Below are 14904 nucleotides of genomic sequence, written 5' to 3'. Positions count from 1 at the left end.
TGTCATTCCTCAGTAATTTTCTACCTTACTTTTTAGACAGAGATTTTGACTGAACTTTGGGTTTGCCAGTTCAGTCAGACTGGCTGGCTTGCAAGTTCCAGGGATCCTCCTGACTCTACTCTCTAGTGCTAGTACTGAGGGCAAGCTCCACCATACTTTTCACGTGGGTGCTGGGGATCAAACACAGGTCCTTACGTTTGCCTGGCAAACACTTTCCTTGCTGAACCATCTTAATAGCTATTCATACACTAGTTAAAAACAAAACAAAACAAAACAAAAACTTGACAAAAGGCTTGAACAAATACATCTTAGCTAGGCTTCTAGTGGTCATAAATAAACTGGACAGATCTTTGTATTCTGAGTTCTCAGGGAATAGTTGCCATTCAAACCATGTATCTGTGTCTCTGGAATGGGCTGGGAAGGAGACACAGCTGCTGGAGGCTGATCTAGATGCATGTAGGTAGCCATGGTTCAGCCCTGCTGGTGTGAGTTATCGGGGCATCTGGCCATGGTCTGATCCCAGGGCTGAGCCTTGCTATCTTTTCGGTGTTTTTTTCCTTACCTTCCCCTTCATAGTTTTATAATTCTGAGGACTGTGTGGGTGAGTGTGCACTGTTCTTTTGCATGGTGCCATCTCCTAGGGCTACTGCTAGCTGCTGGGCCTGTTTTTTCTACATTCCTGGTGCTTCTGGGTGGACTCAGCCACTCTTGTCTATCTAGGATGAGTAAGTACACCAGGCCTAGTTAAAAAAGGCAGGTCAGGGTTGTGCTGTGTGGGCTCTGACTGAAGGGTTGACTGGCGGATGGGGACCCATTTAGGGTGGGGGAGGGCAGAGTCCAGCACCTTTGGGCTAGTAGTGCTCCACCTTGGGCCTGCTGGAACCCTGACCTGGCCTGGGCAGTGATTCAGAGCTGTGTACCCAAGGCACCATGGATTGTTTACCTATTCAGTCCTCAGAGACCAAGGTGTGGGAGTAAGCCTCGGTGCTCTCAGAGCTGGGTGTTAGGGTGGTTCCCCTTACCCCAAAATGTGAGTTCCATGATCTGGCTGCTCTTGGAGCTAGGATTTTGTGGTGATCTCAGCCTGCTGTCAGATATTCCAGGGGCAACAGTTGTAGTTGATATGATCTGGGAAAACTGACCCTGTAGCAGCTCCTCTGGGTGAGAAGGAGTGGGGCGCAGGCAAGCAGCCAAAAGAGTCCAGTCACTGTCAGGGTCCACAAGGCTTGGGAGAGTGGGCACACAGATCTCAACCCAGAGAAGCAATAATTGCTTTGATGTTCCCTCCCATTTTAAAAACCACAGTGAAATATACACCACATAAGATCTGCTGCCTTAGTCATTGTCCTAAGTTCATTTCGGTTGCTGTGACAGACACCTTGACAAAAAGCAATTTAGGAGAAAGGGAGCTTATAACTTTGGGGAGAAAGGTTACATCCCATCGTTGCAGAGAAACCAAGGCAGCCAGAACCTGAATCAGTGACTTCTATCACACCCACTGTCAAGGGTGAGGAGAGAATGAACACATGCACGCCTCCCGATCGGCTTGTGTTCTCTACTCTTACACAGTCTGGTATCCAAACCCAGGGAATGGTGCCAATCACTTTTAGGCTGGGTCTTCTCTCAGATGTGTCCATAGCCCAAACCAATGTAGACATTTTCTCACTGAGACTCTCTTCCCAGGTGAAGTCAACAATTAAAACTGACCATTGTAGTCGTATGCACTTAAAAGTACACAGTTTCATGTCATGAAGCACATTCACAGGTATGCATGGAGAAGTAGAAGCTGGGAAAGTAAATGTCCCCAGCATCTACTTCCAGAATATACCACCTCCCTAGACTGAAACTCTGTCAGCATTAAACTCTGACTCCATACCCTTCCCAGCCCCAGACACCTCATTTTTCTTCTTCTTCTTCTTCTTCTTCTTCTTCTTCTTCTTCTTCTTCTTCTTCTTCTTCTTCTTCTTCTTCTTCTTCTTCTTCTTCTTCTTTGTGGATCTAACAACTCTAGAGACTTTCTGTGAGCAGAGTCTTGCAGAATTTATCTTTTTTTTTTAATTCAAGGAAAGTCTCACTATATAGCTCTGGCTGTCCTGGAACATGCCATATAGATCAGGCTGCTCTCAAACTCCCAGAGATCCTCCTGCCTCTGTTGCCCAAGTACTGGGATTAAAGGTGTGAGGTACCACACCTGGCCCTGAATTTTTCTTTTTATGTCTGGTTTATCTCACTAAAGTTTCTTTCACATGCTGGAATTCCCTGCCCCTGACTTCTGAGACAGGGTGTCTTTCTATGTTGTCCTGGCTAGCTTCAAACTTGCTATCCTTTTGCCCCAGGCTCAGGGTTCTGGGATTACAGGTGTTTGTTGAGCAATTTTCTGGAGTGTGGACACAGGGATGCCTTGTGCATGTACCAGTGGATTTTGGCTCTTGTGAGTAGCATTGTCATGAACCTGGATATACAAGCATCTCTTGGAGACCCCTCCTGTTGTTCTTGGTGTATATCCAGAGCAGACCTTTTTCTATGACTATAAATTTCAGCGGACCCAATTTTGTGTGTGTGTGTCTGTGCTGCATGCGTGCATGTGCACACACAGACTGTGGGTGGAGGCCACAGGTTGTTAAGTGTCTTCTTCAATCATTCTGAAGCTTAGTTTTTGAGACAGGGTCTCTTACTGACTTTAAGTCATTGATTCTATTAGGCCTGCCAGCCAGCAAGCTCCAGAGATCCTCTGGTCCCTGATCCCCCAGTGCTGGTATTTTATGTTTCCAGGCTTTATTTATGAAGGTGCAGAGGATCCAAACACCAGGCCCTCATGCTTGCCTGGTGTGCACTCTACTGCCTGAGAACTCTCCCTAGCCCCTGGATGTGATGAATTATTGGGGAAAATGTCCTACTGACCCTGTTGTGTAGAATGCAGCATGGTCTCATGTTCTTTTCATGTCTATCCATGTCCTAGCGGTCTGGTTGGGGCCTGGCTCTGAGAAGCCAGTAAGGGAATATTCCCTTCTCTCCCCTGAGGCTCAGTAAGAGGTGATTCAGAGAGGGTGAACAACCTGGCCAGGCCCCTCAGGCCAGAGTGGGGCAACAGCACCATGGAAGGGTGATCAAGGGATAGTCCACTCGACTGTCATAGACCTCGTGGCTCTCAGGATTGGGATGACTGGCTGAGTTATGGCCCCAGAGGAGGATCTGGTATTCTGCCTCAGGGTCTTATCTTTCCTCAAAGTTACCTTCAGGTTCACATTCTTTAGGGGCTACATTGAAGCTGTCTAGGCCCAGGAGGTAACAGATACCCAGAGGCCAAAAGAAGGAGAAACAAAGGCCTGTAGGGCAAGAAAAGTTCAATTTCCAGGGACAGTAGGAGAAAGCCATTCCCAGACTAGGTAAGTGGAAGTTGGTGTTGGGGAGCACCAGCCATGTGGGAAGCTGTATTGGCCACTTTCAGCAGCCATCTATGAGGCCCTTGCTGTGGACACTGCCAAAGAACTGGCCCTTTGGCCAGTACCAGAACCAGAGGGGTTAGGACTTCCTTCAGCTGCCCAGCCAGATCTTGGGAGGAATTCTGTTTGCCTAATGATTCAGAGAAACAAACAAGCGCAGGAATGCTCCAATCGGCTGCCCCGCCGCAAAATCAAATTGACGCTATTCCTTTTACCTCTGATGCTGGGGTGCAGTCCCTGGCCCCAGGCAGGCTAGGCCAGCTCTCAGTTCCTTCCGGGCAGGGCGAAACAGCACTCCTGTGGTCATTGCTTCACCATGTCTCTCCCTTGGCCCCCACCAAATAAACCTGGAGAAATTTAAGATGCCGTTCTCCTTTATCAAGGAAGTTCCTGGCTTGGTAAAGACCCACTGTGTAGCCTGCCCTTTCTGTCAACACTTGAGGCAATTCTTGAAAGTGGCAGCGCTGCCCAATCACGCAAGGGCTGTCCCCTTCCCAGTTGGTGCCACTTCCTTCCTGCCGCTTCTGAAGAATGGACTATCAATCTTTTGCACGAAGCCCCCACGAAGCCCAAACAAACAAGAACATGTAGTTTCCCCCAAAATGCCAGCTTTGCAATCAAAGCTGTACATGGCAGTAGGCTCAGCTCAGCCCCAGGCTCTCAGGACACCCATGCACCATGTAACTGTGGGATAGAACTGGATGAGAAGCCATCAGGATCATAAAACCCGTTGAGTTTTTATGTAGCGTGATTGTGCATGGGTCCAATATGACAGGCTAGGAAGTGCCACTCTGTTTTGTGGATGAGGAAGTGGGAACACTTTTGAGCCCCTTGATTAGCTGCAAGTCTCTGAGAAGTGGGGAGTGTCCCCTCCTTGGGAGGACAGTGGTGGACTGCCATTGAGCCCTTTCCCAGAGACCAGGAGCAAGTGCAGAGGCTCCATGCTGACAGAGACTCAGGTCGTCATTGGACTGGTAAATCACTGGGCAGCAGCCCCTGCAGATGAGGACTCTGAGGCACAGAGAGGATAACGGGCTGATACAGGGCCACATAACAGTCAGGTACCATATGCAGGATGTTATCTTCTGCCCAGGAAATAAACCCTGTGACAAAGTACACCCTTGGCTTCCCAGGGAGAGTCCTTAGCCACTCACCTCTGGTAAGGAGTAAGAAGCCTGAGGGACCTCACGTCTGCACATTGCTGCAGGGGACATGGACTTCTCTGGGTAGAGTCAGGCTGATCTGAGGGCCTCAGGACTATGCCTAGAAACTGGAAGGGAAAAGTGTGGACAGTGGGGAAATGCCAGTCCTGGAGCTCCAGTTGCTGAGATCTGAGACCCTACCCAGCTCATATGGACCAGTGGCAGGCTGGCCATGAGTCAGGCTATGGCTGGGCTGGGAGAGGCAGAATGCCAGTAGAGAGTGTCTAATGCTAAGTGGGTGCAGGCCTGAGGCTTTGCCTAAGAAACCCCTGGGCAGTTCCTGCTGCAGGTAGGAAGGGAGCTGGAATGAGCATACTGTCCCATGGAGAACTCAGGCATCCTCCAAGGCAGGCTAGACTTGCAGATGAGGGGTTTTTGTGTGAGGGTCATGGAGTCTTGACATTTTCAGCCACCACTTCAATTCTCCAGGTTGTTCAAACTGGCTATTTCTTGCCTTACTGTGGACTGATCCCAAAGCCATCCAGCTGGATGGGGCTTAATCTCCACTGAGTCACTAAGCTAGCTTGCCAGGATCAAGGGGATATCAGATTCTGGCTTCCTGTCCCACACTGGGGGACCAGAGGTGGGGCTGGTTGTCAGACAACAGTGTGACAGTGATGCCCTGTTCTGGTCCCTAACATTTCCCTAACTCCATGGCAACAGCCAGTGAATCGTCCCAGCCCTTCCTTGCTGGACTGCAGTGAGCCATTCACTTATCAGCTCCTGAAGGCAGGGCTCCAGCACAGCCCATGCTCAACCCTAGAGCTGAGTGGCCTCAGGGGCCAAGCAAGGGAAGGCTTCTGGACCACCGCCCTGGTCCCATGCCCCCTTTGCCTCTCTGTGCACAGTGTCCTTACTGCATGTCCTTTAGGACAGTGAGGCTCCAGCAGCTGAGAACAGTCTCCCCACCTGTGATCTATCCTTCAAGTCAGGCCTTGTCACCCCTGCTTCTAGGTTGAGCCATTGCTCACATATCCATCCTGGCTCAGAAGCTGAGCAGGCTCTATCTTAGGGTGGAAGAAGGGACAAGAAGTCAGCCAGACTGACTGAGGCCCATAGGTGTCAGAGTGAGGCTGAAGGTGGGAGTGGGGGGTCAGAAGTCCCTGGAGTCCTACAGGGTGGATTTGTGAATTGTTGGTGTTGAGACAATAAAGCCTCAAGGAGAGTACTGGGCCCTGACAAGGGTCCAGGTATGCTGGATTTACATGGGAACAACCAACAAGCCCATTAGCTGTTGTCCTGTGGTTGAAGTGCCCAGAGCGGGGTACTAAAGGAAGTTCAGCATCCACACGGTCATGACAGGACTAGGTAGTCACATGGGCCTGGTCCCCAGAGCAGCACTTGGAATCCTGTGTGCCATGGCCTGGAGATGGTCTTGTCTGTGAGCCAGTTAAGTGACCAACCCAGCCTCAGACACAGGGTGTGATATCCACCAGGTTGGTAACTCAGATGGCTGAGGGGTCAAGTAGTGATTCGGGCACATTTCTTTGTACTAGGGCCATGGACCCTGTTAGCCAGGGAGCCTCCTGCCTTGCTAAGGATGTGAGGAAGGCATGGCCATGGTCATGCACTCCTCCCTGCCTGGGACTGGTCACCTTATGGCCTCCTCAGTGGAACTGGTTCCAAATCTCAAAGTCTACACATCCAGCCATGGCTAGCTTTGTCCACTTAGCCCACGCCACAGCAAGGCTACACTCCTCACCACTGATCCTTCTCCAGGCTCAGTGTTCAGTGCTAAGGCCAGTCCCATCTCTGTAACAGCTGGCAGTTGTGGCAGGGGGGTTGTCGTGTATCTAAGCCCCAGCCTGCTTAACTCATATACCCCATTACCACCACCTTTTCCTGTGTGTCCACTCATTAATTCATCCTTCAACTCACTCATTCACTCACCTAGCCATTCATTCTACACTCACTCATTTACTCAATTGCCTACTCACTTTTGTATGCATTCATTCATTCATTCATTCATTCATCTACTTTTGCCCTGGTTGATTCACTCATTCACTTATTCACTTTTTCACATGAATCCATTCATTCATTCATTCATTCATTCACTCACTCACACATTTACTCATTCACTGACTTATTTGCTCATTGATTCACTTACTCATCCATAATTCCTCTGGATTATGGATGTGTGACATGTGAAGTGTTCTCCCCCCTCCCCCCAACAGACACACACACACACACACACATACACACACACACACACCATGACCAAGGAATGGCCTGCAGAAAGGGCAGCACAGAGAACAGGCCTCAAGGGAAGCCAGAGCAACCAGAAAGTTCAAAGGTATGTCTTTCTTTGACCTTTGACCTCTCTCTAGCAGGGAGAGAGGCAGCCTTTCTCCTTCTACTGTCATTCCTCCCCTGGTAGTGTCTTTCACTCTGTCTACTTTGTGGGCAACAGAGCTGCTGACATTGGCTGAGGGAGTATGGCCACAGGGGCGGGGGGTGTCCAGTTCAATTCCTGGTGGCCCAAAGTCATACACCCTTGGTGTGGGCAAGGACCCATGTATGATGTTTTCTCATCTGGACATCAGGACAGTGAGTACAGGCTCCTCTAGGCAGGTCAGTAGCATCTCTCCATCCCAGTGAGCACTAAATACCTTGGCTTCTGGCATCCAGAGGCATCCAGTGGGTGGAACTGGGCCTCTGCTGCAACTGTCTACTTGGGCCTGGGAGCCTGAAGTATAACCCAAGTTTTGGGGAGTATGAAGCTGGGGGTTGTCCTGGTATTTCTGTTGCTTGCTTGGTAGTTGCTGTCCACAGAGCTCTTCTCCAAGGAAAGAGAGGATGACTCTCCAGGACAAGTAGTCTCAAAGGCAGCATTTGGTCAGTCTGGAAGATGGGTCTATTGAGGTACCAGGAACTCATGGATTAGAAGGTGTCCTGGGAAAGTCTGGGTGGGGGCTGCTAGTGGAGAGCTACACAGGTAATACCTGGGGGAGCCTCAGGGAAACCAGGCTCCACCTGCAGACACACCCACCTCTGACTGCTGCCATTGACTGGCCTAAAGTGACTGAGTACCCACTGTTTACCTGGGTGAGGGGAATGATAGGCCTGCCCCGCCCACCCAAGGAAAGCCACTGGGGCTGGAGCCAGTTCTCAGACTACAAAAGGCAGCTGGCCACTTGAGTCCCTCCTCAGAGCCTGCCGGTGGGGACGTTTCCCCATGCTGCATAGCATGGGTGTCGGCCGGAGGAAGCTGGTCCCGTTCTGGGTTCTAGCCCTGGCCCTGACTTTCTGTCAACACACAGGTAAGATTCAAGTGTCCAGCTTGCCCAGGCCATTTGGAGAGACGTTTTCATTCCCTCATGCCTTGGACTCAGGTGGGCAGTGAAGTCCAGAGCCTTATCTGGGTCCTGGCAAGCTGAAGATGTCTGTGAGAGGGTCCTGCCATGCAGCCCTTGCCTGCATCCTGACAACTTCAAATGGCTTTTGACTTCAGAGGCTGAGAAATAACTCCATGTGCAGGGCATTGAGGTTGGGCATCCAATGTGGGGGAGCAGAAGGCTGTGTCTCAGAGCCCCCCAAACTGGTCATGGCAGGCTCTCAGCTCTCTAAGGTGCCCCATTTGTGCCAGTTATATCAGCTCACAACCCTCTCTGACTGTCATAACCTCACAAGAAATCAGGGGCTGCCAGTGTTGTAGGCATAGCAGGGTGTTCTGGGCATGTGACTTCTCCCAGCATGGCCTAGTAACAGATGCAGGCACCAGGAAACTAGACTTTGGGTGAAGGCCAGTCACAGCTTTGCTCGAACCCTCTTGTGTAGGTATGGGGGTGGGCCATTCACCTGCCATCATGGGGACTCTGTGCTTCAGGCTGTTAATGAATGATAAATTATGTCCCTCCCTCCATCTGCACACTGGTGGCCAGCAGCCTGGGCTGCTTGAGGCACCTGTCCAGTCCTCAGCTCAGGCCCATCTCCTCTTCTGCAGGCCAGGCCCACCAGGACACTCTGAAATCTGACCATGTGCGTCACTCTGACTTCTCTTTCCTCCAAGGGCATGATGGTGAGTCCTAGCCTTTTGTCCCCACTGTGCTTGCCATATCTCCCCCACTCTACTTTAATGTGGCCTTGGGTCTCCAAGGACTTCTTACCTTGATGGCTCCTCAGCTGGCATATTGAGGAGTGCGAACTTGGAGTTGGAGTATACTGTGTTATACACGACTGTGGTCAGCTACCTCCTGTCCCTAACTGATCCAGCTCATAGGGGCATCACAGGCATCCATTCTCAGGCTCTGAGGGAGATAGAGAAAGTCTGTCAGACTGAGTGGGCTATGTCCTCTGCAGCATGGGCTCATTATTCCACCCATGTAGAGCCTACCTCCATCTCTCTTGGTTTAATATATCTGTCTCAACATCATATTCACTTTCTGGGTCTTGACCTAGGAGCTGGGGGATTGGCCACACATGTCAAAGCAAGGGGTCTTGTGGGGAGTTTGGGGCCAGCCAGAACCTTGCAGTTTACATTTCCCCAAACTGGTTAAAAAGGGAGGGGGGCTTGAGAGGTTGAGTTGCTGTCCTAGATTTAGGCATTTGTGAGGATCAGGACACAAGCGCCCTTGTGCAAACAGAAGTTTCTGGTCTCTGTGGTCACTAAGGACTGATGGCCCTAGGGGTCTCCACGGGACAGTGAGAGAAGAGAATGCCGTATGTAGACATCAGGCTGGGCCATGCCCTACCTGGGCCTCGATAGTCAGTAGAACCCAAACTGAACTGGAGACCTTGGAGTCTGTTTCTTCTGGCTCTGGGCCCTCTCCTCTGGGCCACAGTGACCCTACTACCTCACTCAAGGCTGTGCATCCCATGACCCAAGCCCTTGTCTCCACAGCTGCCCCACTCCATGGGGTGACCATCATCCCACCTCTGAAGACTATCCCTGTGGTACGAGGTGAGTGAACCCCAAAGCCTATCTGGAAAGTTGTCTCCACCTAGCTGGGGTACTCGCCCTTAGACCTGAAGTGCTAGTTTAGGAAGGGCTCCCTGATTCCTGGGTGACAGTAAGCAGGGGAAGGGGAACATTCAAAGCTGCTGTGAGCTGGTCCCAGGACTTCCTACATCAGATGGGATCTTAGATCCCACTGGCACATGGAAAACAGATACCCAGTGTGAAAGGCAGAGATGGAGGGCACGTCAGGAACCAGAACAGTGCCTCCAAAGCCCGCCATTGCTTTGGTCCACAGCTCTCGGCCCAGCACACACCGGGCGAGTGTGCAGCACATGGGGAGACTTCCATTACAAGACCTTTGATGGCCAAGTCTTCCGCTTCCCTGGCCTCTGCAACTATGTGTTCTCCGCACACTGTGGAGCTGCCTATGAGGACTTCAATATCCAGCTACGTCGTAGCCGGGAGTCTAATTCCACCACTCTGAGCAGGGTCACCATGAAGCTTGATGGCCTGGTTGTTGAGTTGACCAAGAGCTCCGTATTAGTCAATAACCACCCGTGAGTCTGGGACAGTATTGGGTGGGTGACTCCCAACCCCATGCTCTAGCTGCCCCTACAGCTCGTCCTTAATACTAGCTTTCCAGGTCCCATGTCTCTGTCACACACGTGGCTGCAGGGATCTTTTCTCCTGGGATTTCTTTTGTCTTCTTGTCCCCCAGTACCATATCCGTGCTCTCTCTTACAGGGTTCAGCTGCCCTTCAGCCAGTCTGGGGTCCTCATTGAGCTCAGCAGTAGCTACCTGAAGGTGGTGGCCAGGCTGGGCCTGGTCTTCATGTGGAATGACGATGACAGTCTCCTGGTGAGAGGGAGTAGAGTCTCTTGGTGGTGGGGAATGGGCATGGCTGGGCAGAGCCTTCTGGTGAAATGGGGACAATGGGTGGAGTCTCCTAGTGAGATCCAGCAGTGGGTTAGGAGAGGGGCATAGGCTATACAGTTGGGGAAGGTGGGCACCCAGGGATACACAGGTCCTGTGTATGTGGGATGCTTGCTTCAGCCCTGCTGAGACATGGTTTCCTTTGACTTATGGGGAGGGTCTTTTGGCTTGTGTCTCCTTGGGAGCCCTCACCCCTTTTTCTGGGAGTTTATACTTCACATCCTGGGTTGTCTATAGTAGGGTCAGGTGTCTGATGTCTCCTCCAATTTCAGCTGGAGTTGGACACCAAATACACCAACAAGACTTGTGGTCTCTGTGGAGACTTCAATGGCAGCCCCGAGTCCAGCGAGTTCCTCTCCCACAGTAAGTCCCAGGCAATGCCACAGGGTCCCAGCAGGTTTAGTCTCCCAGTACCTCAAACCATTTATCTCTAGGTGCATACAAACAAATGCTCTCTCTCTCTCTCTCTCTCTCTCTCTCTCTCTCTCTCTCTCTCTCTTCCTACTCCTCTCCCTCTCCCTCTCCCACTCCCTCCCTCCGTACCTACCTTTCCCCTCCCCTCTACACATAAACACAAGATACCTGCAGCTCACACAGGCACACATATACACACAGGCTTCCCTCTCCAAATTACAGCTCATACATAAGTGCACACAGGCACACTTGCACACACCCACACTTATGAGCATGTACACTCTTGACACACTGATACACCCCACAGGTGCAGGTAGGAAACAAGTTACCTGTCAAGCCTCTGGTTCTTGGTACCCGTATTCTGGGGACATAAACTCTCGTGTGGAATCATTCCTTCTTTCTTCACCCTGGGAGGATCATGTTTCTTTACCTCCAACCAGTGGCATCACAAATGTGGTTGCATCAGCCAGATACTCTAGCATCCCTCCTCTGTCAGTCCCCCAAAGTCCCATATAAGCTGTGGGTGACAGAGCCTGCCTATGCTTATGGATGCCCCTGTCAGGCCAGGCTGTGTGTAGGGTCAGCCAGAGTCTGAGGGTTGGTGGAATGTTAGGTTCACTCTATAGTCCTCTGGGCTGCATCACAGCCTGGCCAGGACTGATGGCTCTACCCACTCCTTCTGTTGCCCTAGGAACTCCAAGTTCTTTCTGGGCTCCTCTTGTGGGTTCTAGATATAAGCATCCCACATCCCAGAGTGAGACTGGGGAAGTCAGGATCACAGGACCACATGGGCATTCTCAGTAGGGAGCTCTTTGGACTTGGCTGTTAGGATGATAGGCTGGGGGCCTGGGACCTGTAGACAGAGCTGCTCTGGGCTTCCTGCAGATGTCAGACTGACACCCCTTGAATTTGGGAACCTCCAGAAGTTGGATGGCCCCACAGAGCAGTGCCATGACCCCCTCCCTGTGCCCCAGAAGAACTGCTCCATCAGATATGTGAGTCTTGAGAGGAATGGGCAGGCAGGGTGGGGAGGAGGGCTTTCGGCTCTGGGATAACCCAGGTAGTTCTGGGAAGCCTGGGGTCTGAACTGAGCATGGGCCCCACCCTTGTTCAGGGCATCTGTGAAGAGATCCTGAAAAGCCAGCTGTTCTCAGACTGCTCGGCCCTGGTGGACATCAGCAGCTACCTGGAGGCTTGCCGGCAGGACCTCTGTCTCTGTGAGAGCCCTGACCTGTCCAGCTGCATCTGCCATACCCTGGCTGAGTACTCCCGGCAGTGTGCCCACGCTGGAGGACAGCCCCAGGACTGGCGGGGTCCCAACCTCTGCTGTGAGTGCCCACAGTGCCCTTCCCTACCATCGTAACATCATCTAGCAGGTAAGTGGATCCTGGCTTGATACGACCTTTCCTTCTGGACTCCCTGCAGCTCAGACCTGCCCCCTCAACATGCAACACCAGGAATGCGGCTCACCCTGCGTGGACACCTGCTCCAACCCCCAGCGCTCCCAGGCCTGTGAGGACCACTGTGTTGCTGGCTGCTTCTGTCCTAAAGGTAAGGTAGAGTCTCTACCCCACCAACCCAAACACAAGACGTCCAAAGCACACAGCTGCGTGGGTGGTCATGCCGCCATTGCTCGGCCTTGGTGAAAGTTCCCTGTGACCCTGGCCCAAAGTGTCTCTGTGCTGCCAAGGTTTACTGGGACTACAGGATGACACCTATCACATGGATTTGCTTTCTACAGGGATGGTATTTGATGACATCAGCCAGACTGGCTGTGTCCCTGTGTCCCAGTGTGCCTGTCTATATAATGGGACATCTTATGCACCGGGTACCAACTACTCAACTGACTGCACCAAGTGGTAAGTCTTGGGATCCCCATCTAAGAGCCTGACATATGCCAGGGTCACTTCTCTAGGATGTGTGGACTGATGAGGTCCCAGGCTGTTGTGATCAATGCCCTATGGGCAGGAACCTTTAGTTTAGGTGGCAAAAACATCAGGACTGTTGTTCCTGGGACCAGTACACAATGTGTCCTTCTTGCCACCCACAGCACATGCTCTGGAGGTCGGTGGAGCTGCCAAGAGGTCCCTTGCCCTGGCACCTGCTCAGTGTTGGGAGGTTCCCACTTCTCCACATTTGATGAAAGGCAATACACAGTGCACGGGGACTGCAGCTACGTGCTGAGCAAGGTGAGGCCTATGCTCTCCTGAGGTCTTTGATTGGGGTGGGGCTCCCCAGGTATCACTAGCTTAGGCCTCCTATCAGTACTGCACCAGGGAGACCTCTAGTGATGAATGACCGACCCATGCTCATTACTTTGGCCCTTCTGACCCCGTCTTTCTGTGGAGACCTATTATTGTATTTATATATTTCTGTTTATGTGTATGAATGTGTCTTTCTGTGTGTACATGTGCACTGGACCCATGGAGGCCCAAAGAGGCATCCGATTCCTTGGAGTTGGAGTTACAGGTGGTTGAGAGCAACCTGATGTGGGTGCTGGGCACTGAAGTTGGGGCCCTTCTCAAGAGCAGTGCACACTTAATCATTGGTCCGTCTCTCCAGTCCCTGTCTTATTGTATTTTTAGATCAGTTTTATGCCCACAAATAAATTAAATAGAAAGTCCAGCTGATTTCCAAGTCTTACCATCCCCAGCAGTCCCCCTGTACTAGCATCTTGCTTTAGTGTGATACATTGGTTACAACTGGTAATGAAGACCAGTCAGCCATTACCCTCCACAGCGGCGTCCACCAGGGTCATTCATGAGCGTGTCCCTGGATTTGGCAAATGTGAAATATCCTGTATCTACTACACTGGTGTCAGTCGTTCACCATGCTAGCCACCTAGACTACACCTGAGCATCTCCCTCCCCACATGGAAACCACTAATATTTTTTTTTAAAAAAACAAAACTGTTTTTCTTTTAAAAATACTTTCAGTTTTTGAAAATTTTGTATATGTACACAATGTATTTTGATCATCCACCTCTTCTCCCCCCACCACACACATCTCCCTCACAATTTCACTTTTAGAACTATTGCACACAGTAGGTGCATTAAGCCCCTTTGTTAGGGGATAGGGAGACGCCTGGCATGGGCTCCTGGGAGCCCTTCCTCCTAAAATTAAATGGCTGCTTCTTAGAGTCTATGACAGTGCTGGACCAGGAATTTCCTGCGAGGGGAGGCGGCATGGATTGGAGGAGAGGGAAGAGAAGGTGGGCAGGGGCTTGGGCAATATGCAAGGACCTGTGTCGCCCCCTGCAGCCCTGTGACAGCAATATCTTCACTGTGCTGGCCGAGCTTCGAAAGTGTGGACTGACAGACAGCGAGACTTGTCTGAAGAGTGTGACACTGAGCCTGGGTGGGGGTCAGACGGTGAGTGTCACAGGGAGGGCTGAGGGGAGCTCTGGCAGAGGCAGGTCCTGGGGTGGGGGTGGGGATGGAAAGACTATGTTCATATGGCCAGTCACCCGGATTCACACCCTGGACAGTGAGTGCATCCACTATGTGTGGATCCTTCTGGGGACTACCCTTACGTGGGACATTGCAGGTGTTTGTGCCAGCTGGCCCCAGGAAAGAGGACTCAAACATCTCTATCCAGTACAATCCCATTGCAGCTTTTTTTTTTTTTTATACATTAGCTTCTGTTTTTATATTACTTAAACTGTGGTTCTTTTGAAAGCTCAGAAAATCAAGGTAAGTATGGGGACAGATCTTGGGACATAAGTTTACCACACGGGAACTACAACTTTGTAGCCCAGGGTGTCCCAGACCTAGCAAGCACACTTCACAACCTGTGTGGGCTACCAGGAGACAGTTGGAGATACACTGTTTCAGTCCCTTACTGACCCCAGTTGACTCTGGAATTGCTTCTAGGTCGTCACGGTGAAAGCCACTGGAGAGGTCTTTGTGAACCAGATTTATACCCAACTGCCAGTGTCTACAGGTGAGGGCTGCTTGTGAATCTAAATGGTATATCTCCACGCATGGGACACCCCCACCCTGAAACTCTCATCTT

The 14904-nt window shown here is 51.3% G+C and overlaps 1 protein-coding gene across 1 annotated transcript in view; it reads left to right on the top strand.

The window, feature by feature from the left end:
- The first annotated feature begins 7832 nt into the window (after window positions 1-7832).
- Window positions 7833-14904, top strand: part of Muc5ac (mucin 5AC, oligomeric mucus/gel-forming) — a 33351-nt gene continuing 26279 nt past the window's right edge. The window contains exons 1-13 of the mRNA XM_035441603.1: window positions 7833-7905; window positions 8589-8663; window positions 9486-9545; window positions 9838-10099; window positions 10287-10401; window positions 10749-10839; window positions 11776-11885; window positions 12005-12218; window positions 12316-12441; window positions 12632-12746; window positions 12941-13079; window positions 14151-14261; window positions 14763-14832. Coding sequence (XP_035297494.1) covers window positions 7833-7905; window positions 8589-8663; window positions 9486-9545; window positions 9838-10099; window positions 10287-10401; window positions 10749-10839; window positions 11776-11885; window positions 12005-12218; window positions 12316-12441; window positions 12632-12746; window positions 12941-13079; window positions 14151-14261; window positions 14763-14832 — 1561 coding nt within the window. The remainder of the gene's footprint in view (window positions 7906-8588; window positions 8664-9485; window positions 9546-9837; window positions 10100-10286; window positions 10402-10748; window positions 10840-11775; window positions 11886-12004; window positions 12219-12315; window positions 12442-12631; window positions 12747-12940; window positions 13080-14150; window positions 14262-14762; window positions 14833-14904) is intronic.

The sequence above is a fragment of the Cricetulus griseus genome, chromosome 3 (genome assembly GCF_003668045.3).
Source record: "Cricetulus griseus strain 17A/GY chromosome 3, alternate assembly CriGri-PICRH-1.0, whole genome shotgun sequence".
NCBI lineage: Eukaryota > Metazoa > Chordata > Mammalia > Rodentia > Cricetidae > Cricetulus > Cricetulus griseus.
This window is presented reverse-complemented; position numbering and strand designations above follow the sequence as displayed.